The sequence below is a fragment of the Schistocerca nitens genome, chromosome 10, assembly GCF_023898315.1.
Source record: "Schistocerca nitens isolate TAMUIC-IGC-003100 chromosome 10, iqSchNite1.1, whole genome shotgun sequence".
NCBI classification, from domain to species: Eukaryota; Metazoa; Arthropoda; class Insecta; order Orthoptera; family Acrididae; genus Schistocerca; species Schistocerca nitens.
The window spans coordinates 91,847,553-91,871,522 of NC_064623.1; the positions used below are offsets into that span (position 1 = coordinate 91,847,553).

Below are 23,970 nucleotides of genomic sequence, written 5' to 3' on the forward strand. Positions count from 1 at the left end.
TAACCATACTGTACTGTACAACCAAATCTGCAACACTAAAGTAAATTTCAAACATAAATATCAACCATTAGAACACATTTGCATCATAAAAGAAGTTTAGAATCAAATGCGCAACATCAGGCATACTTGATATTTGTCAATTACAGTGACACCATCTACCAAAAATGGAAAACAATGCCTTGAATAAACCATCTGTATTTTTTGATGCAAATTCTAAATTAGCAATAAAAATGGGGGTTCCCATTTGAGAATACAAAGTTGACCCTAGTCATGCAGTGGGGGGGGGGGGGGGTGTGGGGGGGGGGGGGGGGTTAGGAGGTGGCCAGTTGTACCACAGACAGGGTGTCCCATTTATTAATATTAATTATTTCACCTAGAACATGTTTCCATACAGTGTATATATTCAAGATATATTAGTTGTCTCAAGTCAAAACAAACACCCTGTCTATAAGGCACAATCAGTATGAGTAGATTGGCACTAGTTGTAATTAGTCACCAGTACACTTCACAGAAGTAGTTTGCAGTGGCTGCTTCTGACTGTTAATGTGTAACTTGACTCTTTTTACATCCCGGTCGGCCCTCCTTCATGATGGAATTTAGGTATCTCAATCCACAAATGAATAGAGGCTCAGAAGTCTCAGTTTCAAACCTGAAAGAACAATAAATAAATTCTTATAACAACTTTTTGAGAGTACTTACCCACAATCTGTGAGACAAATTCCGTATAGGTTATGTGTTGGTGTTCTGCAATAACGATCCTGCGAGCCTCTTGGTACGTCTTCTCATCGTCCCAGTGTGGGTTCATGGAAGATAACTTGTTAGCCACCCTGTTGTGTTCTCGTAAATACAAATTTTGCAGTATCGTCAGCTGGGTGTTCTGGTTCACACGGGCATCACCTGAATACATAACATTTCATGCCACATTTTAACTGTGACACTGGAAAGCTAAAAACAATTTTAAACTACATAACAAGGTTGGCTTGTTCCAGTTTTTCGTAAAATTTTTCTGTGTCCATATTAAATTTATTCCAGTGAGCTTCACTCTATGGTACAAGACTGAAGTATCCACATAAGGTAATTGCACATTCTGAGAGTCATATTTGGTACACTAGGCCAAATGTAGGCATGAAACCAACTCACATTTAATTCAAAAATTTATATGTTCATAGCAGCAACATAAAAAGTACAGAATACATGTGCTAAACTTCAGTTTTTAATACAATGATATTTTTTAATTTCTTGTCCTTGATTTGCACCTCTATCACCAGGAAATTGTGTATGAGGAGGGGGGGGGGGGAACAAAAAAAAAAAAAAAAAGACATTGCTTTGGGTGGAGCTTGTGTAGTACACATTTCTGCCACTAGGTGTGTATAGTGATGCTCATTGCCAGTTCAGTGACACCTGTGTTATCAACCTGGCTTGTTCTTTTTATCTGCAGTGACTGTTTTTGTTAGCACTGTTTTGTTCTTGTTTCATCTTTTGTGATGGCAGGTTTAAGTGAACAATATGCAGCTGTGAAATTATGTTTTCTACTCAGTAAAAATGCTGCTGAAACTATTTTAATGTTGATAACAGCTTACCAAGATGATGCTATGGGGAAAACTCAAGTGTACAAGTACAGGGTGACACAGAAAAATGGAAACATTTCCACAGTCCAACAAAACTAGAAGTGATGAAGAAAAGAAATTGCATTCATAGTAATTGAAACCTTACAACTTTGCCATTAATGAAAAATTGATGGCATTTATTATTTTTTAAGAAAATTATGTCCTTTAGATGGTATCCTTCTGTACAAATACATTCATGAAATCTGCTGTTGAGATTCCTCATTGACTGCTGCAATATCTCAGCTTTGATACTGGGAATTGCATCCCGAATTCTCTGTTTCAATTCAATTTCCCTGTTCATTTGCAAGAAAAAATCACAAACAGATAAATCTGGCGATCTAGGGTGCCAGGGGATGTTATTGAATTGTGAGATCACACGGTTGCCAAACAATTCTCACACATATGCCATTGACTGCCGTGCAGTATGTGATGTCGCTCCGTCTTGTTGAAACCAGGCTTCTTGGACATTTGGAAAGTTGTTCAATGCAGGTGTAATGAAAGTTCATAACATCTCCACATAATGATTGGCATTGACAGTTAATGTGTTTCCCTGTTCATTTGCAAAAAAGTACGGTCCGATAATCCCATGTGATGAAACACCACACCATACTGTCATTTTACTAGCATGTAAAGGGCGCTTATGAACGTCATTAGGATTTGTGTTTGCCCAGTAATGGTAGTTCTGTTTATTCATATAACCTGTGAGATGAAAATGTGCATCATCTGACATCCACAACTTGTTTAAAAATACATTGTCTTTGTTTATTTTTGTTATCATTTGTTGACAGAATCCTAATCGTAACCAGTAATTGATGTCCTTTAATTGTTGCACCATCTGTAGTTTGTATGGCTGAAATATTAAATCAAGATGAAGAATTCTGCGAACACTCTCCTGGGACAATCCAACCACTGCCACTAGTTTACAAATTGAACACCATGGGCTCCGTAAGACAGACTCGTGTACAACATCAATGTTCACTAGAGAATGTACACTTCTTGGCTGTCATGTTTGTTTATTCTTGAGGGCAGATCCAGTCTCTTCAAAGTTATCAATCCAACATTTTATCATGCATTTTGATGGAATGACATCATGATATCCTAAATTATAAAAAAATCAAAACTCCCTCTGTGCTGCTACCAAAGTATCATTGTTTTTATAAAACATTTTTATGGCTAATGCATGCTATTGTCCATTCCACTAATCCATGATTACTGAAATGGCAGACTGTTTACTCGCTGACTGTCATGAACCCATAGTGCTGCCACCTCTCCATTGCTGCCACTACTCATTTCAAACATTCCCATTACTCTGTGTCACCGTGTAGTTTGCTCAATTTAAAAATGGGGACATGTTGATTGATAACAAACCTTATACTGGATGTCCATAAACTGCCAGAATCAATGAAAAAAATTGAAAAAATTTGAGAGCTTGTGCTCACAGACGTCGACAGACAATTGATGAACTTTCAGAGATTAGTGAGTTCTCTTGGAGCTCAGTTCAGTGAATTTTAATGGAAAATTTTGGAACAAAAAGGGTTGCTGCCAAGTTTGTTTCTCAGGTAATGACTGACAGTCAAAAGGAACATTGGGTTGAAACAAGTGCTTTGAAATAACAGTTTGAAACTGATCCAGATTTTCTGTCACTGGTGATGAATCACGGTACTATGGCTATGACCCAGAAACAAAGCAACAGACAAGCCAATACAAGATGTCATCATCACCCCATCCAAAAATATGTCGTCAAGTCAGATCAAACATCAAAGCCATGCTGATTTGCTTTTTTATGCCAAGGGCACACAGTTCATTCAGAGTTTGTTCCTGCAGGTCAGACTGACAGCCAACCTTTTATTTGGAAGTTTTAAAAAGATTATGCAACAGTGTTCATAAAAAAAGACTCAATTTATGGCAGAGAGAAGACTGATTCTTCCACCATGACAATGCACCTGCACACACAGTCATCTCTGTTAGATAGTTTTTGGCTAAAAATGGCATGGTTATAGTGCCCCACACATCTTACTCGCCTGACCTGGCTCCAAACACCTTTTCCTTATTTTCACACAAGGAAATGGGCATGAAAAGAACTGATTTGATAACACTGAAAAATTCAAGAAAAAGATGAGGGAGGTGCTGTCAGCCATTTCCAAAGATGACAAAAAAAAAAAGTTTTGAACTGTGGAAGCACCAGTGGGACAAATGTATTAGTTGTAATGCAGAGTATTTTGAATGGGATAAAATTGTTTTGAAAATATATAAATTTTCAAAATAATTCTCCTTTTTATGGGTACCTCCTCACAGTCATAGCAAAACATTGCTTCCCACAGACAGAAATATCACTGAATAACACTTGTTCATATACAAAAATGCCCTTTAAAAATAAATGATACATAAAATTATGTACCTGCAATGAAGCATGTCCTATTTGATGGCAGGCTACAAGATACCATTGAGTTAGGCACTTGAGGCAACACCTTTCTGCCGTCAGGAAGGACTTGTTCAATAAGCTTCCCACCTTCAAATTTCCTTAAGTTATATGCTCGCTCCTGTTTAGGCCCGTACGTGAAAGAAGCATCAATGAAGTGATTTTCAGAATTAATCTGTAACAGATGGTGATGTTTTGTTTTAATCTAAATTTCTCTAAACCTTCCAGAGGAAACATTCAGTTGGCATCTGTATTGATATTATTTTAACTAACTGAGTATGTAAATTTTGTTTCAATTTAGGAATCTCAGGATGTTTTGCATTATTAGTTAAACTGCAGTAAAATTTGTAGGAACATTTCAGTTAGGAAAACTGACATGAAAAGGACGTTTGTTAATGAAAACTTCTTTTATTTGTATTTATATGCCAAATGTGTTAGAACAGCATTTTTGGTGACTATCTGAAGCAATAAAAATTATGAAAAATTCTTTAACAACATTCTAGATGTCTTCAGTGAGATGTTTCCACCTAGAAACTTCTGCAATAAAGTGAAAAATGAATTGCAGTGGATCAGCAAGGGCATAAAAATTTCTGGAGTACAGAAATGGCACCTACACTAAGTACAAAAGTAGAACAGAAACAACAGAAAATCCAGGATGGAATAATAATTGTGGTATAGTCAATGCCCACTCTGTGGTGCCTGCAGCTGTGTGGTCGCAGTCTTTACGTCATACAGCCAACGGCTGGCATGCCCTGCTTATGCGCAGCTCTGCACAGCTGTACAGTGCAGGCGCAGGCCTCACACACTGAGTGCCTCCACGCTGTCAGGGCAACCTCGGCCAGCGTCCTCCCGAGAGACAGTTATGTGAGACCACGCGGCCAATAACGGGACACAACAAGCGGACTCGGGTACAGTGGGCATATTCCTCCGCCACTCGCCCTATATAGCCGCATACGCCGCCACGCCTGGCAGTCTCGTGTTGGCCTACCTATGTGCTATGTCGACATCGCGCCCCGGAACGACTCTACACTACGACTATTTACCATACCGGACTTGGACTCTGCAGCCCAGTTGCTGCTCTTGATCAAGCACCAAGTTGTGTTGTTATTGTGGAACTGTTAGCAATAAACAGAATTTGGAACTCACGCCAATCGTTATTTATTGTTTCTCTAATTACGGATACAACAATAATGACAATATTGTGAAAAGGATACATTGCTACTCATCATATAGAGGAGATGTTGAGCTACAGAAGGCACAACAGAAAGACTGCTAAACATGTGACCTTCCAGCCAAAAGGCCTTCTTCTAAATTAGACAGGCACACACACTCAAGCAAGCGCAACTCACACACACACATGACTGCTGTATTTGTCCACTGGCCCCCTCCTCTATACAGTGAGTAGAAATTCATCCTCATCATAACATTGTTATAACAGAAACACTGACTGAACTTTATACCTAAAGGATACATTGCTACTCATCATATAGAGGAGATGTTGAGCTACAGAAGCCACAACAGCTGCTATTAAACAAACCAAGAAATTTCAAAATTATGGTTGAAGGAAACACTGTTGTACGTTCAACTCCAAAATCAGATTACTTAAAGTATTCTTTATAAATGTTGTTACAGAATGAGTAACAGAATGTCATAATTAATTAAATATCTTTGCTCTCAGAAATTCTGAAGACCTTACAATACTGCTAAAAATTTCAATTAAGAATGCAGAAAATGCAATATCACCGTTAAAAAACAAAACTATGTGAATTGGAATAGAATACCCAAGAAAATTATGAAAGCAGTATCCAGCATAATAACACATAAGAAAGGATTAAGAGAATGGGAAATTAACACATTATTTCATTTCTCCCAGGCACATCAAAAATATCTGAGATAGCTGCTATTAAACAAACCATGATTTAGTTACAAAGTTGTTGTCATAAACAGTCAGTTTGATTTTTGGGAGGAGAAAAGCTAAACTGATGCAAAAATCATTGACAGAGAAAACATCAAAACATTAGAAAAGGAGGAATATAGTTACACTAATCTTCTGTGAACTCACAAAGGCTTTTGATTCTATAATTGAGACATACTGTGTACAACACGTTGTTTCCAAAAAGTTATGATATGACTTGGTCTATGAAGAGTAAATAAATATGGCAAATTAGGGATGGTGCTCTACAATAGCTTAAATCCTCCTTATGGGACAAAAAACAAGGAATAATCATCACTTTAAATGAGAAAAAATAATTAGTCTGACTCAGTACTTAATTTCTGAAATGTTAGATGCCAGAATGCTCCTCTTCAACTTTACAGTGCCCTTTATCCCATAACAAGTTTCAGTTTTTGAAAACTTGTGATTAAAACATACAGTGAGAAATAATTTTTTTTACAAAATGTTGTTGTTGTTGTTGTTGTTGTTGTGGTCTTCAGTCCTGAGACTGGTTTGATGCAGCTCTCCATGCAACCCTATCCTGTGCAAGTTTCTTCATCTCCCAGTACCTATTGCAACCTACATCTTTCTGTATCTGCTTAGTGTATTCATCTCTTGGTCTCCCTCTATAATTTTTACCCTCCACACTGCCCTCCAATACTAAATTGGTGATAGTAGCTTACCTGCACTCCTATTTTTTATTCATTATTAAACCGACTCCTGCATTACCCCTATTTGATTTTGTATTTATAACCCTGTATTCACCTGACAAAAAGCCTTGTTCCTCCTGCCACCGAACTTCACTAATTCCCACTATATCTAACTTTAACCTATCCATTTCCCTTTTTAAATTTTCTAACCTACCTGCCCGATTAAGGGATCTGACATTCCATGCTCCGATCCGTAGAATGCCAGTTTTCTTTCTCCTGATAACGACATCCTCTTGAGTAGTCCCCACCTGGAGATCCGAATGGAGGACTATTTTACAATATTTTACCCAAGAGGACGCCATCATCATTTAACCATACTCTAAAGCTGCATGCCCTTGGGAAAAATTACGGCTGAAGTTCTCCCTTGCTTTCAGCCATTCACAGTACCAGCACAGCAAGGCCGTTTTGGTTAGTGTTACAAGGCCAGATCAGTCAATCATCCAGACTGTTGCCCCTGAAACTACTGAAAAGGCTGCTGCCCCTCTTCAGGAACCACACGTTTGTCTGCCCTCTCAACAGATACCCCTCCATTGTGGTTGCACCTACAGTAAGACTATCTGTATCGCTGAAGCACGCAAGCCTCCCCACCAATAGCAAGGTCCATGGTTCATGGGGGGGGGGGGGGGGGGCTTCTGAAATTCAGCTTTACAAAACATAATTTATTATAATCCAAACAATAAAACTACCAGATTTAATATAAAGAAAAGGTGCAGTGGCACTTTGCTCCCTAGTTCTGCTCATACACACTGATGGAAAAAAAGTACAGCAACAAAAAATAATTGATGTAGAGTTATGAAATATCGGGAATACATTTTTCTGGGTAACATATTTAAGTGATTAAAACTGCAAGATCACAGGTTAATGTAAGTGTGAGATAAGCCATCGAAAATGGGGAATGCTGGTCATTAACAACTGGTGTAACCAGCAGAATGTTACATACAAGCATGCAAAAATGCACTTGTTGGCCAGTACAGGGATGGTTAATGCTGTTTGTGGATGATGCTGGAGTTGTCGTCTGATGATGACCCCTATGTGCTCAATTGACATACCTGGTGATTGAACAGGCCAAGGCAATATGTCAACTCTCTGTAGAGCATGTTGGATCACAACAGCAGTATGTGAGCACGTGTTATCCTGTTGGAAGACGTCCCCTGGAATACTTTTTATGAACGGCTGCACAACAAGCCGAATAGCTGAATCACCAGATTGACATACAAGTTAGCAGTCACACTGTGTGGGATAACTGTGAGAGTCCTCCTGCTGTCCTACAAAGTTGCACCCCAGACCATAACGCCAGGTGTAGGTCTAGTGTGTCTAGCATGCAGACATGTTTGTTGCAAGCCCTCAACAGGCCTCTTTTTAATAAAAACACGGCCATCACTAGCACCAAGGAAGACTCAGCTTTCATCAGAAAACACAACAGACCTCCACCCTGTCCTGCAATGAGCTCTTGCTTGACACCACTAAAATCAAAAATGGCGGCAGTTTGGGATCAGTGGAATGTTTTGTCTGGCATGGAGCTGTCCTTGAAGTAACCAATTTGTAATGGTTCATTGTTTAGCTGTGGTGTAAACTGCTGCTCAAATTGCTGCTGCAGATGCAGTACGATGCACCAGAGGCGTATGCAACATGACAGTCTTTCCTTTTGGTAGTGTCATGTGGCCGACTGGAGCCAGGTCTTCTTGTGACTGTATGTTCTTGTAACCACCATTATCAGCAGTAATGTACAGTGGCTACATTCCTACCAAGTCTTTCTGCAGTATTGCGGAAGAAACAGCCACTCTGATGTGACTGGCGTGGGATTTGAATACACATCATTTTTCAACTGTAGAAACATGTTTACCAACTTTCATTAATGTCGCACTATTCCTTCCTGGTGTTACAATGTTTTTATCTGTCAGTGTATATAGGCACGATGCCTTCTTCTCAGCTGGTGCCGGCCACAACAATGAAACAGTTGCATTGTATGTGACCAGTGAATGTGTGTTTAGAATTAATTAATAAAGCATTTAGTGACAAATGAAGATGAATATATTCCTGGACCACAGTGGTCATGTACAATTCTGACCTCCCAAAGAGTTAGGAAAAACAAAATATGATGTGACTTAAAACACAGAATTAGATGTTTAATAAATGCTTTAAATGTCATTTGTCTGCTACTCATTGAGATATGTTACAACAGGATTTGTTTAAGTTCATATTGATTACTACAAATAAGCAAAACATTTGACCATGAACATCCCTATGCACATCTTCAACACATTTTAATATGAACATACATCTACACAAAATGTCAATTACATGTTTGATTTCTAAAAATGCACACACACACACACACACACACAGACACACACACAAGAGAAAAAGGAGTGTTTTAAGCCCAAGGCCGTCCTCCAGCACGTCAGCAATATTTCATTAAAATTAGGCAGAATCTTAATGCAACATTATGTCAAAGTTATCTTTCACCCACCTACAAAGACTTGTGCTCCTCTCGATTTAGCAAAGAACAATATGGGATTGTGGAAGGCTGGAATCTACAGAATACCCTGTCAGTGTGGCAAAGCCCACATTGGTCAGTGCATGAAAGATGCTTGAACATGACCGCCACACTAGCCTTTCACAGCCTAGTAAATCAGCCATAGTGGATCATTATATCTGCACTGGATATTCCATGGTTCACTCTGCTATGAAAATCATGTCCTCAACAAGATCCTTCAGGGATTCAGTTATTAAGGAATCATCAGTGGAGAGATGTTCAATGCAAAATCTTATTTATCATGATGGTGGCTTTCAAATAAGGAAGGGACCCACTGATTTCTTTACTTCCATCAGAAAGTAAACATTTTGTGACCAAAGGCATATCTAATGACATTTGCTTTTATTAATTTTGACATCTGAATTCTAACTCCATGAGTGCACATTTTGACAGAGAGTGCACATGTTGTATCACATTATGCATGCATCTGCATGCCACAGATGGAGCAATATTTGAAGAGGGTGCATAACTTGACAGAGGTCACTCATGTAGCAGCTGCTTTTGCACATGTATCTTTGTGCCTGTTTTTTGTATAAAGGTAGCAATATGAACTAGCAGCCTCCAGTCCAAAATACTCGCCTAAAGATGGCTGAAATATTGTGGCAGGAAGTCAATGTTATCTCGCTGCTATCCTGAAACTTCATGGAGTCAATTGGTTACCCATTGTCATGTCACTGATGCTGGCAAAATGGAAAATTATTGTTATGTTGTGATTTAATACACGTATACTATTTCAAATCTTCAGAGCTGACTTGTTCCAGCAAATTAAAGAAAAATTTTCTGGGATGTGCCAGAAAGACATTCCAGCACATTCTGACAAAAATTAAGCCCTGGTATGACTGGAAAACAATATTTCAGTGTATCTCACTAGGTTCCATACTAGACCCATTCCTCTTTCTGTTCAATGTGAATGATTTAATGGTAAGTATCAGCTTCCAATCACTCTGTTTGCTGATGATTTGTGTTAGTTGAAAATAAGGATGCAGAAAAGCCTTGTGACCTTATGATCAATACTCTCAGTAAAGTATTCCTCTAAGTAAATAAAGCTGTTTATTCTTAGGTATCACATTTTAATGCTGTATTAGTCTTTATTTCCATAAAAAATATTGCGAACATGATGTTTCTCCTGTACACAGAGCAAATGTTTTTCAGAGGTCTCTCATGTGATGAACAAACTGCAATTCTCCTGAACTAGTAATATTTCTCATCAAATGAATGCTTAAATACTTACTGTCTCTGCTGGACCTAAGATGCCTCCAAAAGTGTAAGTCTTTTTAGACCTCGCTACACTCATACACGTCACCCCTTTGTCCGCGTAGTATGTATCATCCTTTGGTATCTTGGCTGGGTAACAGCCAATACTGATGTTCTTACAGGGGAGAGGAGATCCATTATATGAGCAGCACTCTATTCCAAGCCCATCTGCAGTTAAGAATGTAAAGCATTTTCTTAAATTTATAGTACATGTAATTTATACAGGGTTAACACAACATGGAAGATTCCACTAAATGCTACCATGGTAGTGTAGTTATTATTGTAGTTCCAATTTACTTATTTGTTTGCCATTGTAGTGTCTCCTGGAAAATGCTCACCACAATACTTTTATGGCATTTAAACAAAGGCAAAATGAAGCATCTCTGCTGGCTTTGGCATCTTTCTTGGAGTAAATAAATACTATGTATATTTCTTTCTAAAATTTGATTTCAGAAAACAATGATCTAACAAATATCGAAACTACTTCACAGTCTGTGTTTTCCTAATCTTTAATATTCCTCAGTTTTTCTGAGGAAATTTTCTTTTACAGGGTCATTTGAAATTTAAAATTTCATAGTTCCATGAGTTCAAAAATTTTTTTGACATCACTAATTAATTTTTGCTGAAACATTGACTTATAAACTAATTCATAGTACTAGGTTTCCTGGTAATATAACAACCTTGAAGTCATTTTAATTTAAAGATGTGATTCATTACATAAAAAATAATTATGAATACTAATTATGTGCGCTTCAGAAAAGTAAGAGCTGATTAATTAATATAATTAATAATTAATATTGTTAGTTGAAAAGGCACATGAATTATGGCGTTACAAGAACATGTGCATTAATTATGCTATTAACTAAAGTTACTCCATGAAATAAAACTATTCAGGGGTGATTCTAGAAGTTGGTTCCAATGGTTCAAATGGCTCTGAGCACTATGGGACTTAACATCTGTGGTCATCAGTCCCCTAGAACTTAGAACTACTTAAACCTAACTAACCTAAGGACATCACATACATCCATGCCCGAGGCAGGATTCGAACCTGCGACCGTAGCAGTCGCGCGGTCCCGGACTGAGCGCCTAGAACCACTAGACCACCGCGGCCGGCTAGAAGTTGGTCAAGGGGGGGTTAACGGGGAAGGGTTTCAGGAGAATGGGATATAGCTTAACAAAAGGAGAGTTGGGGTCCTCCACCAACAAATTGGCAAAATTTGGTGTTGCTTGTTGCTGAAAGTACTTTATGGTAGCTGTTTTGGAGTTTAGGTTAAAAACTGTGTATAATAAATAATAAGATGCCCATTTTAAGTTAAATGATATTTATTGGTTTAGACAGTAAGCTATTTGCCGCTATTGTTCTTTTCTTAAAATGTGTTTGAAATACATCGCAACCTATATTGCTACATAATTATAAAAAAGAATGATTGAATCTGTTGGAGACATATTTTCACAGATTTCTGAAGTCATTTTATCCAGGGTAATATGATACTCCATTGGAGGGTGAGGGGGGAGGAGTGGGGGGGGGGGGCTACAGCCCCCATAGCCCTCCCCCTTGCCACTGCCCCTGAAACTATTTAAATAATTTTGGAAGTGTTGATGTAAATATGCCCCAGGTTAGACTATATACACAACCATGAAAAAAGGTAGAGTGGGAGTTGTTAATATGAGGTTGTCAGTAGTATTCTGTAATGATCTTTACATGTTTCATATGTAGCAGTTTGGATTATGAACAGTACTGCCCCTCTCCCCACCCCCTCTGCAGTAGTGACTTTTAATTTGTTTAATTTGTTAAGGATTGGTAAAACATTTATGATGCCTCCAGAGTTATGCATAACAACTGCATTGCAAAAAATATATTTTCTGTATGACCTATAAATATTTCAGCCTGTGAGGTTCCAGACAGTCATTCATGGATGCACTCATTATTGAACAAAAACAAATGAAAAATGAAGGTCTTTCAGTATTGACTTTATCCTTTACGAAAGCCTCTATCTATGAACTGTGAAATTTATTGAAACAGTGAAATTCTAGCAGTAACTGAACAGTGAACAATTTAATGTTATTAGGTCATAACATTGCACTCTGAGGGGAATAACCAATAACAGGTGTGGGTATATCATAATATGGGCCGTAATATGGGCCAACTACCACTACCACAAATAACAAATGCTATGAATACATCTTAATGAACTTGATTAGCCAACATAAGTACATGCAACTGCCTGAGACAAAGGCTCAGATCACACACTACTCTCCCTCTGCACAGTTCAAAGTTTGTTCTTTTCTTATGGTGGAGGGTCTCTGGAGACTGTGGCAAGGTTGATACTCCCACATGGGACATTGACTCTTGACTTTGCAAAATATTTTGATTCATTACCACCCCAGGACTTCATATAAAAATATGTTGAATGAGGAGTATGCAGCTGGACTGAGGACTTCCCAACAGGTAAAAGGCAACACATCATTCTTGTCTGTGAGCCATTCATGGATGCCAGAACAGTTATGGGTGTTCCTCAGGGAAGAATGATGGGAACTGTCTACTGATGATTGGCTATGATCCATACATAATTTGAAAAGTTTCATTTTAATTCTGTGGCTAGTAACCACAAGGGTATGCACCCTCATTCTGTGAATTGTATTACTTTTTTCTGAAGGTACAAATATTCAAATTTTTGTGTGTTATGTGAGGAACGTATCTCTGCCTACGTAGATCAACACCTTCAACCCATTACATGCAGTCTCCCATCCTTCATCAAAGACACCAACCACTTTCTCGAACGCCTGGAATCCTTACCCAATCTGTTACCCCCAGAAACCATCCTTGTAACCATTGATGCCACTTCCTTATACACAAATATTCCGCACGTCCAGGGCCTCGCTGCGATGGAGCAATTCCTTTCATGCCGATCACCTGCCACCCTACCTAAAACCTCTTTCCTCATTACCTTAGCCAGCTTCATCCTGACCCACAACTTCTTCACTTTTAAAGGCCAGACATACCAACAATTAAAGGGAACAGCCATGGGTACCAGGATGGCCCCCTCATACGCCAACCTATTCATGGGTCGCTTAGAGGAAGCCTTCTTGGTTACCCAGGCCTGCCAACCCAAAGTTTGGTACAGATTTATTGATGACATCTTCATGATCTGGACTCACAGTGAAGAAGAACTCCAGAATTTCCTGTCCAACCTCAACTCCTTTGGTTCCATCAGACTCACCTGGTCCTACTCCAAATCCCATACCACTTTCCTTGACATTGACCTCCATCTGTCCAATGGCCAGCTTCACACGTCCGTCCACGTCAAACCCACCAACAAGTAACAGTACCTCCATTATGACAGCTGCCACCCATTCCACATCAAACGGTCCCTTTCCTACAGCCTAGGTCTTCGTGGCAAATGAATCTGCTCCAGTCCGGAATCCCTGAACCATTACACCAACAATCTGAAAACAGCTTTCGCATCCCGCAACTACCCTCCCAACCTGGTACAGAAGCAAATAACCAGAGCCACTTCCTCATCCCCTCAAACACGGAACCTCCCACAGAAGAACCACAAAAGTGCCTCACTTGTGACAGGATACTTTCCGGGACTGGATCAGACTCTGAATGTGGCTCTCCAGCAGGGATACGACTTCCTCAAATCCTGCCCTGAAATGAGATCCATCCTTCATGAAATCCTCCCCACTCCACCAAGAGTGTCTTTCTGCCATCCACCTAACCTTCGTAACCTCTTAGTTCATCCCTATGAAATCCCCAAACCACCCTCCCTACCCTCTGGCTCCTGGTGTAAAACCTGTCCCATGCACCCTCCCACCACCACCTACTCCAGTCCTGTAACCCGGAAGGTGTACACGATCAAAGGCAGAGCCACGTGTGAAAGCACCCACGAGATTTACCAACTGACCTACCTACACTGTGAAGCTTTCTATGTGGGAATGACCAGCAACAAACTGTCCATTCGCATGAATGGACAGAGGCAGACAGTGTTTGTTGGTAATGAGGATCACCCTGTGGCTAAACATTCCTTGGTGCACGGGCAGCACATCTTGGCACAGTGTTACACCATCCGGGTTATCTGGATACTTCCCACTAATACCAACCTGTCAGAACTCCGGAGATGGGAACTTGCCCTTCAGTATATCCTCTCTTCTCATTATCTGCCAGGCCTCAACCTCCACTAATTTCAAGTTGCCGCCGCTCATACCTCACCTGTCTTTCAACAACATCTTTGCCACAGTACTTCTGCCTCGACTGACATCTCTGCCGAAACTCTTTGCCTGTACAAATGTCTGCTTGTGTCTGTGTATGTGCGGTTGGATATGGGTGTGTGTGCGAGTGTATACCTGTCCTTTTTTCCCCCTAAGGTAAGTCTTTCCGCTCCCGGGATTGGAATGACTCCTTACCCTCTCCCTTAAAACCCACATCCTTTCATCTTTCCCTCTCCTTCCCTCTTTCCTGATGAAGTAACCGTTGATTGCGAAAGCTTGAATTTTGTGTGTATGTTTGTGTTTGTTTGTGTGTCTATCGACCTGCCAGTGCTTTCGTTTGGTAAGTCACATCATCTTTGGTTTTAGATATATGTTAAATAATTTAGTTAGATGTGAATGTGTTGAGGTTAACTTCTTTAGCCAGCAATTTGCTATTTTATCTTTTCCAGGGGCTTTACAATTGTGTGTAGAATTAATTGCTTGGGTGACTTCATGTTTCAAAATTATCACTTCAGGCATTTGTGGTATCATCTTGTATGTGTCTGTTTCTGCTTGTATCCACTGTGCATGTCTGGTATGTTGTACCGGGTTTGACCATATGTTCCTCCAGAAGTGTTCCATGTCTGTTATGTTTGGTGGATTGTCTATTTTAATGTGTGTGTTATATATTGTCTGATAAAATTTCTTTTGGTTTGTGTTGAATGTTTGGTTTTGTTTCCTTCTATTTTCACTTTTTTTGTATCTTCTAAGTCATTTGGCCAATGCTTGTAATTTCTGCTTCTTTTCATCTAATTGCTCTATCACTTCTTGTTGTGAAATTTTACCTAACCTTTTTTGTTTTTTGTCTAATATTTCATTTCTTATAAATTGTGTTAGCTGTCTGATGTCTTTTCTCAGTTTTTCTATTCTGATCTGTAGCCTGTGTTGCCATGCTGGTTTTGTGGGTTTCGTCTGTGTGTTGGTTGGTTCTGATCTCTGCCTAGTGTGTATATTTAGTATAGTGAGTGCTCCTATATAAACCAGTAATTGTAACTCTTCCATAGTTGTATTTTAATTTATTTTGTTGTGTATGATTGTGTTGATAGTTGTTATTGTTGTTTTGACTTGTGGGTTATTTGGGGGTCTATGCAAGAATGGTCTAATGTCTGTATTTGTGTCTTTGTATTCTATATATGTCAGCTGAAATTTTTCTTCTAGATCTAACATGTGTGTCACTTCATGTTCATTTTGTGCTTGTTCTGGTGGCTGTCTTAAGATTTTGTTTACCTCTGATTGTTTAATTGATGCGTGTTGTTCTCTGTTTGTTTCCTCTGGGATGTTTGAGTCCATTACTGTATTTTCTTCTTCTTCTTCTGATTGCACATTATTTTGTTCCGGTATTCGTTGTACTTGTTGTTTGATGTTTTCTAATTCTGACCGGGGTATCCTGTTATTTTTGATTATTACACAGATCTGATCAGCTAGTTGTTGTTCTGTTAAAAATTTTAATTCTGGGTATCTGATAATAAATGTTTTGTATGCTTGTGATCTGTAGCCAGTTGTGTTGGTTCCTAATTTTGTTGCTTGGTAATAACGGAACATGAGGTGTCTGTTAACTTCATCTGACCATCTCATCCTCTGTCTTTGTTTTCCTTCTAGAGCGGTTGCAGGAAGCATATCCTGCAAAACACCTCTATTTGGATTTAAATCATTTTCCGTGTGGCTAGCAGTGTCGTTACCATTGTGGACGGCCATAGGGTTCAAGCGTCGTCCCCGACCATGACAGCGCTTGTCTGAGGCTTCATTAGCTCTGTCCTGAACTAACTAATCACACTAAAAGGGGGGTTAGCCCTATTAGTGGTTTGTTCTATTTCTCGCCTTTTACGACTGGCAGAACATTATTATTATTATTATTATTATTATTATTATTATTATCATCATCATCATCATCATCTCAATATCTGTATGAAGGAATACAGTTGTAAGCAGCTAAGAATAGAGGTGTGCTATAAGGTGACTGTGATGACTCTTGTTCTCAGAGGTTGATGATGTCACTGCACAAGAAGGTCCAGACCAGTGCTGTTCACTTTATATAGTCATATCGCAAAAGATAATATTAGCCCTAATCATGCACCCAAACTCCAGATGTCAGACAGTCAGATCAGTACTGAACATTGTATATAGAGAGGTTATCAACCAAAACTCTGATATAGTTTGTGCTACATGCTATCATCCAGGAGGACATTCGTAAATGGTATGCAATACATAAGACCTGACGTACAGAGCACACATAACTGTAAGCATCTAATATTTAGAGTTCCCATATGGAAGTTGGAAGAACATTAGTTTGTTGTACCAAACATCGAAGGTTTGAGTCCTGCTCATGCCAGTTTTTGTATTGTACTACACGAGGAACTATTATATGGGACAACATGTTCCTGACATGTAAAAGAAATGTTTAGAGTTTATAGTAATGCTCTTTTGGCTGCCTGCATTCACTTCATTTATTTGAAAATAGTAAACCTAGAGTACATCTGTAGGGCTGCAGAATAAACAGAAGGTCTCCATCACATGCACTGTAATATGTGGCTATCTCTCTTTTACAAACATTAGCTCTCCACTTTCCACAACCATTTCCACTGGTACAACATACACTACTGGCCATTAAAATTGCTACACCAAGAAGAAATGCTGATTATAACTGGGTATTCATTGGACAAATATATTATACTAGAACTGACATGTGATTCCATTTTCACACAATTTGGGTGCATAGATCCTGAGAAATCAGTACCCAGAACAACCACCTCTGGCCATAATAACGGTCTTGATATGCTTGGACATTGAGTCAAACAGAGCTCGGATGGCATGTACAGGTACAGCTGCCCATGCAGCATCAACACGATACCACAGTTCACCAAGAGTAGTGACTGGCATATTGTGACAAGCCAGTTGCTTGGCCACCATTGACCAGACATTTTCAATTAGTGAGAGATGTGGAGAATGTGCTGGCCAGGGCAGCAGTCGAACATTTTCTGTATCCAGAAAGGCCCGTACAGGACCTGCAACATGTGGTCGTGCATTATCCTGCTGAAATGTAGAGTTTCTCAGGGATCGAATGAAGGTTAGAGCCACAGGTCATAACACATCTGAAATGTAAAGTCCACTGTTCAAAGCGCCATCAATGTGAACAAGCGGTCACCGAGACGTGTAACCAATGGCACCCCATACCATCACACCAGGTGATACGCCAGTATGGTGATGACGAATACACGCTTCCAATGTGCGCTCACCGTGATGTCACCAAACATGGATGCGACCATCATGATGCTGTAAACAGAACCTGGATTCATCCAAAAAAATGTCATTTTGCCATTCCTGCACCCAGGTTCGTCGTTGAGTACACCTTGCAGGCACTCCTGTTGGTGATGCAGCATCAAGGGTAACCACAGCCATGGTCTCTGAGCTGATAGTCCATGCTGCTGCAAATGTTGTTGAACTGTTTGTGCAGATGGTTGTTGTCTTGCAAGCATTCCCATCTGTTGAGTCAGGGATCGAGACGTGGCTGCACGATCCATTACAGCCATGCGGGTAAGATGCCTGTCATCTTGACTGCTAGTGATACGAGGCATTTGGGATCCAGCACGGTGTTCCATATTACCCTCCTGAACCCACTGATTCGATATTCTGCTAACAGTCATTGGAACTCGACCAACATGAGCAGATAAACCGCAATCGTGATAGGGTACAATCCAACCCTTATCAAAGTCGGAAACGTGATGGTACGCATTTCTCTTCCTTACATGAGGCATCACAACGACGTTTCACCAGGCAACACTGGTCAACTGCTGTTTGTGTATGAGAAATTGGTTGGAAACTTTCCTCATGTCAGCACGTTGTAGGTGTCACCACCGGCGACAACCTTGTGTGAATGCTCTGAAAAGCTCATCATTTGAATATCACAGTATCTTCTTCCTGTCAGTTAAATTTCCTGTCTGTAGCATGTCATCTTCTTGGTGTAGCAATTTTAATGGCCAGTAGTGTACATTGTGCAGTGAAAAATCTGTTTTTCATTGTAGATATCATGCAAAGTGCAAATGTCTTGGTTGACTTTGGCTGTTATTTGATACTAAATATCAATATTTGAGCATTCTGACTTTCTCATTTTTTGGGTAAAGCACTTCCATTTTCTCCTTTCATGATATTTAGTCATTTCCATCACTTGAGGACTCTTCTGGTAAAGATATCTAAGTCATTGACTCTTGTCCATTAACTTGGTCACAAATGAATGTTTCCACTCCAGCTGGCGTGTGTTCATCAATATCTAATGTTTTCTCTTTACTGTCATTTGATGCCTTCCACTGATCAATTATGTCCCATAGGAATGATGCACATTTTCTCTCATCTTCAGTTATTTCCATTGTTGTTGGTACACAACCATAACTACGAAGCAATTTGACAGTGACAGCAATAATAGTGAAAGGGTACATGTCACAAAAGAGCAATGTCAGATGTAACAATAGCAGTAGCTTGCAAACTGGACAGCTATTTCAGACCCACTTGTTCATATGTGCATGAACGTCGTGCTACAGCAATGGTGGTGATGCTGCCCTCTAGCAATCAGTTACTATTCCTATTGTTATTATTGTTGTTATTATTACTATCAATAGTTCCACATGTGTGATGCAATTATTTCTTTATTCTTCTATTCAAATAATTTACGTTTATTCTGTGGAACTACAAATGTACTCCATTGGTTTGCTACTTTCAAATAAATGAAGCAAAAGCGGACTTCCAACAGGACAGTATTGTAAGCTCCGAGCAGTCCTTTTATATGACAGGAACATGTTGTCCCATACAACAGGTTCACACATACTACAGTACAAAACTGGCACGATCAGTGACATTTGGTACAACAAACTAATGCTCTACTGATTTCCCTTCGGAAGCCTTGTATGTCAAACACTCACAATTACATTTTCATCGTGCTTTGTTGGTCAGGTCTTACTTATTACTTAGCATACATAATTGCTCTGCTGGATGACAGCACATAGCCAAAACTGAATTGGAGTTTTGGTTCGTACTCTATTGATATACAATATTTAGTACTGATGTGACTGTGTGGCATCTGGAGGTTTGGGTGTTAGATTTTTGTAGCTGACATGGTAGCTGTCTACAGTAGAATGTTATCTAAAATATATTTACCAGGGGTTGCAAATACCACTTCAGTTGTATATTTATTTTATTATCGCACGACCTGTTTTGGGCTCTTATAAGCCCACCCTCAGGTGCTGTAACTTGGTGCTGTGGTCCCCGAGAACCGAGTTACAACACCTGAGGATGGGCTTATAAGAGCCCAAAACTGGTCATGTGATAATAAAAGAAATTTACAACTGAAGCATATTTTCAACCCCTTGAATAATGCTCAGTTGCAGATGTTTTTCCAGCAGGATTGTTCATAGTAAAATATATTTTTTGAATAAACTGTCACAGAATGGCAAGGTATGAAACTGATATAAAGACAGGTACATTGACATTCTCAGAATTTATAGAAATACAAATCTTTGTGCCACAAAAATTTTTAAAATATGGTAGTTTGTGATTAGACAATTAAGTACTTACAATGGATATATCCACAAAACGGAATAATTTTGCATTTTCAGTCATTGGGAAGACTGGTATTCCCATAAGATATTATGAACAGATTTTTTTTTTCTAGAAAGAGGCTTTTTACAAAATCATTGTATAAACTAGACTTGAATGCTATTTGGGAGTGTATAGCTGGTACCAAGTTGTGTTAATGACACTATGTATGAAGTACTACAGTGATAATGGCCACAGGCACAATTGACTTGCAGTTAAATATCCCATGATCTGCTATGTATAAGAGTACAAAGAAATGGAGAATATCACTTCTGTTAAAGAGTGATGGTAAATAGTAAATATACGCTATGTGATCAAAAGTATATGGACACCCCCAAAAACATACTTTTTTTATATTAGGTGCATAGTGCTGCCACCTCCCAGCAGGTACTCCATATCGGTGACATTCACAGTCAGTAGACATTGTGAGAGAGCATAATGGGGCATTCCGTGGAACTCAGAGACTTCAAACATGGTGAGGTGATTGGGTGTCACTTGCATTATACATCTGTACATGAGATTTCCACACTCCTAAACATCCCTAGGTCCAGTATTTCCAATGTGGTAGTGAAGTGGAAATGTGAAGGGACACATACAGCACAAAAGTGTACAGGCCGACCTCATCTGTTGACTGACAGAGGGCACCGACAATTGAAGAGGGTCAGAATGTGTAATAGGCAGACATCTATCCAGACCATCACACAAGAATTCCAAACTGCATCAGAATCCACCACAGGTACTATGATAGTTAGGTGGGAGGTGAGAAAACTTGGATTTCATTGTCAAGTGGCTGCTCATAAGCCATACATCAGGCCAGTAAATGCCAAACAATGCCTTGCTTGGCAGAAAGAGCATAAGCATTGGACAACTGAACAGTGGAAAAACTTTGTTTGGAATGACAAATCACAATACACAATGTAGGAATCTGATGGAAGGGTATGGGTATGGTGAATGCCTTGTGAAAGTCATCTGCCAGCATGTGTATGCCAACAGTAAATTTCAGGGGCAGTGGTGTTATGGTGTTGTCATGTTTGTCATGGACGGGGCTTGCACGTCTTGTTGTTTTGCATGGCACTATCACAGGACAGGCCTACATTGATGTTTTAAGCACTTTCTTGCTTCCCACTGTTGAAGAGCAATTCGGTGATGGCGATTGCATCTTTCAACACAAACGAGCACCTGTTCATAATGCAAGGCCTGTGGTGGAGTGGTTACAAGACAATAACATCCCTGTAATGGACTGGACTGCACAGAGTCCTGACCTGAATCTTATAGAACACCTTTGAGACGTTTTGGAACACCGACTTCATGCCAGGTCCCACCGACCAACATCGATACCTCTCCTCAGTGCAGCACTCCGTGAAGAATGGGCTGCCATTCCCCAAGAAACCTTCCAGCACCTGACTGAGTGTATGCCTGTAAGAGTGGAGGCTGTCATCAAGGCTAAGGGTTGGCCAACACCATATTGAATTCCAGTATTACCAATGGAGGGTGCCATAATTTGTAAGTCATTTTCAGCCAGGTGTCTGAATACTTTTGATCACATAGTGTACAAGTCACATTGCTAAATAGTTGAACTTTTCTTTCTGTTTGCCCGCATCTCGTGGTCGTGCGGTAGCGTTCTCACTTCCCACGCCCGGGTTCCCGGGTTCGATTCCCGGCGGGGTCAGGGATTTTCTCTGCCTCGTGATGGCTGGGTGTTGTGTGCTGTCCTTAGGTTAGTTAGGTTGAAGTAGTTCTAAGTTCTAGGGGACTTATGACCACAGCAGTTGAGTCCCATAGTGCTCAGAGCCATTTTCTTTCTGTTTACTACTGCCTGAAAGCAGTCTTGCTATGGCAACCAAATAATTTGTAGTTAATGTCAAAATTCATCCACAACACTCACTACTGACGGTGGAAACCTCTATCTTACCCTTTGTTAGAATTTAACTGGGTCATCATACATTTTGTTCTCAAAACAGATACAACATTGAAATTTGTAGAAAAAGGAAGAGAATGCTACTCACCAAATCCAAGCCAGTCATTACTAAGTGCAGAATCATGTGCTATTAGCTGCCCAAACTGTGTCAACAGAAGAGTATTGGAATCATCATTAAAATCACCAGTGGGTAGTAAGTTCTGTCTGAGAATTCTGGCATTTGGGAGCTCTTTGCCTGTTACTGACTTCCTTGGTACATTGATACCTGCAAAGAAAACATATGTACCATCACTGTTCCAAAGGTCACATTAAAGCACAAATCTTCAGAGAGATGAGGAACTGTTAGTTTAAAGAATTAACCTGCAGTGACTACTTCTACCAATATATGTATAATTTGAGTCATTCCACTTACCTGAAGGCTGTCCTATATGATGTGTGAATGAGTTGATGTGAATGAGACTTTATCTGAAACTGTTTTTTATCATCAGCAACAAATACCATTAAGGAGTAAATATATATGAAAATAACTACAGGAATTCCAAGATTTATGAAGAGGACACTGCATTACATATGGCTTCATACTTTACAAAGCATTCTTATTGCTTTGCTTACCTTGTGCAGGAGTAAATAGTATATGAACAGTACAAATACTAGAACTATGTAGCAGACTCCACTCTGTAGCATTTGCTATTCATGTGACTGCATCCATTTGTAAAGAGGCAACTAAAGTGGCTTACTGCTGCTATTTCCTTTTAGTTAAAAAATATGGAATTATATTCTAGGGCAGTAAGACAACCAAAGAGAGTTTTTTCCATTCAAGAGAAGGTCGTCAGGGTCATGAACAGAGCTCATGCCAGACACTCTTGAAGAGATTTATTCCAACAGTTGGGAATCCTCACCAAGTCATGCCAGGACAATCTCTCAATTATTGTAAAAAAAAATAACACATTTTATGGACTGAACAGTGCATATCATAAGTATGATACATTGAATAAACAGATTTACATAGTGAGATAAAAAACCTCACAATTACACACAGAGGAGTAATTTACTGAAGCATAAAGATATACAATTCCCTATCAGCTCATGTCAAATTTGTTAGTGGTGTCTTGTCAAAATTAAAAAGAAAATATCTAAAGCATTATCACGTACAAAAGTCCCACTCTACAGTGAATATTTTGACATCTTCTTCTGTAGTGATCCATGTGAGGATTAGTTGGCAGCAGTTAAGCTTTTCGTATATTTCAAGTTTGATCTTCATTTCTACATACACCTTACATGACATATTGTCTTCCATAACTTGGTCTATGTAACTTAGCTGTGGTTTTCGTTTAGGTCTCCTTCCATTAATATATCCTCCAGTGACTGTTTTCAGGGGTCCCTTGTATATATAGTGTGCCTACCCATTTAGATGCACTCTTCTTTTCACAACTGATTTCTATACCCGTCCCTTCTCACCCTATCTTTTAAGGACCTCTTAGTTTGTTATCATGTCAGTGGAATTTATTTTGAGCACACATCTTTAATACCTCACCTTGAAATAATGTAAGTTTCTTCTCTTCCTCAGGTCCCTGATTTCAGGTTCACAGCCACAACATGCCACACATTTTTGCACCATAAAATACTTTATAAGTTCTGAGGTATTCATAATCACATACAGCTCAAAAATATTTGAACCTATTAACATAATACAAGGGGTGTTCAATAAGTAATGCGACAAAATTTTTTTCTCAGCCAATGTCAGTTGAAAAAAATGCGG

General features: G+C 39.4%; 1 protein-coding gene across 1 annotated transcript in view; it reads right to left on the bottom strand.

Annotated features, from left to right (window-relative positions):
* The window catches only part of LOC126210136 (peroxidase-like), a 194,046-nt gene that overhangs the window by 46,813 nt on the left and 123,263 nt on the right, over positions 1-23,970 (bottom strand). Inside the window, exons 5-8 of the mRNA XM_049939285.1 lie at positions 22,300-22,476; positions 10,437-10,627; positions 4,006-4,201; positions 700-897 (exon numbers count right to left, since the gene is read on the bottom strand). Of these exons, the coding sequence (XP_049795242.1) occupies positions 700-897; positions 4,006-4,201; positions 10,437-10,627; positions 22,300-22,476 (762 nt within the window). The remainder of the gene's footprint in view (positions 1-699; positions 898-4,005; positions 4,202-10,436; positions 10,628-22,299; positions 22,477-23,970) is intronic.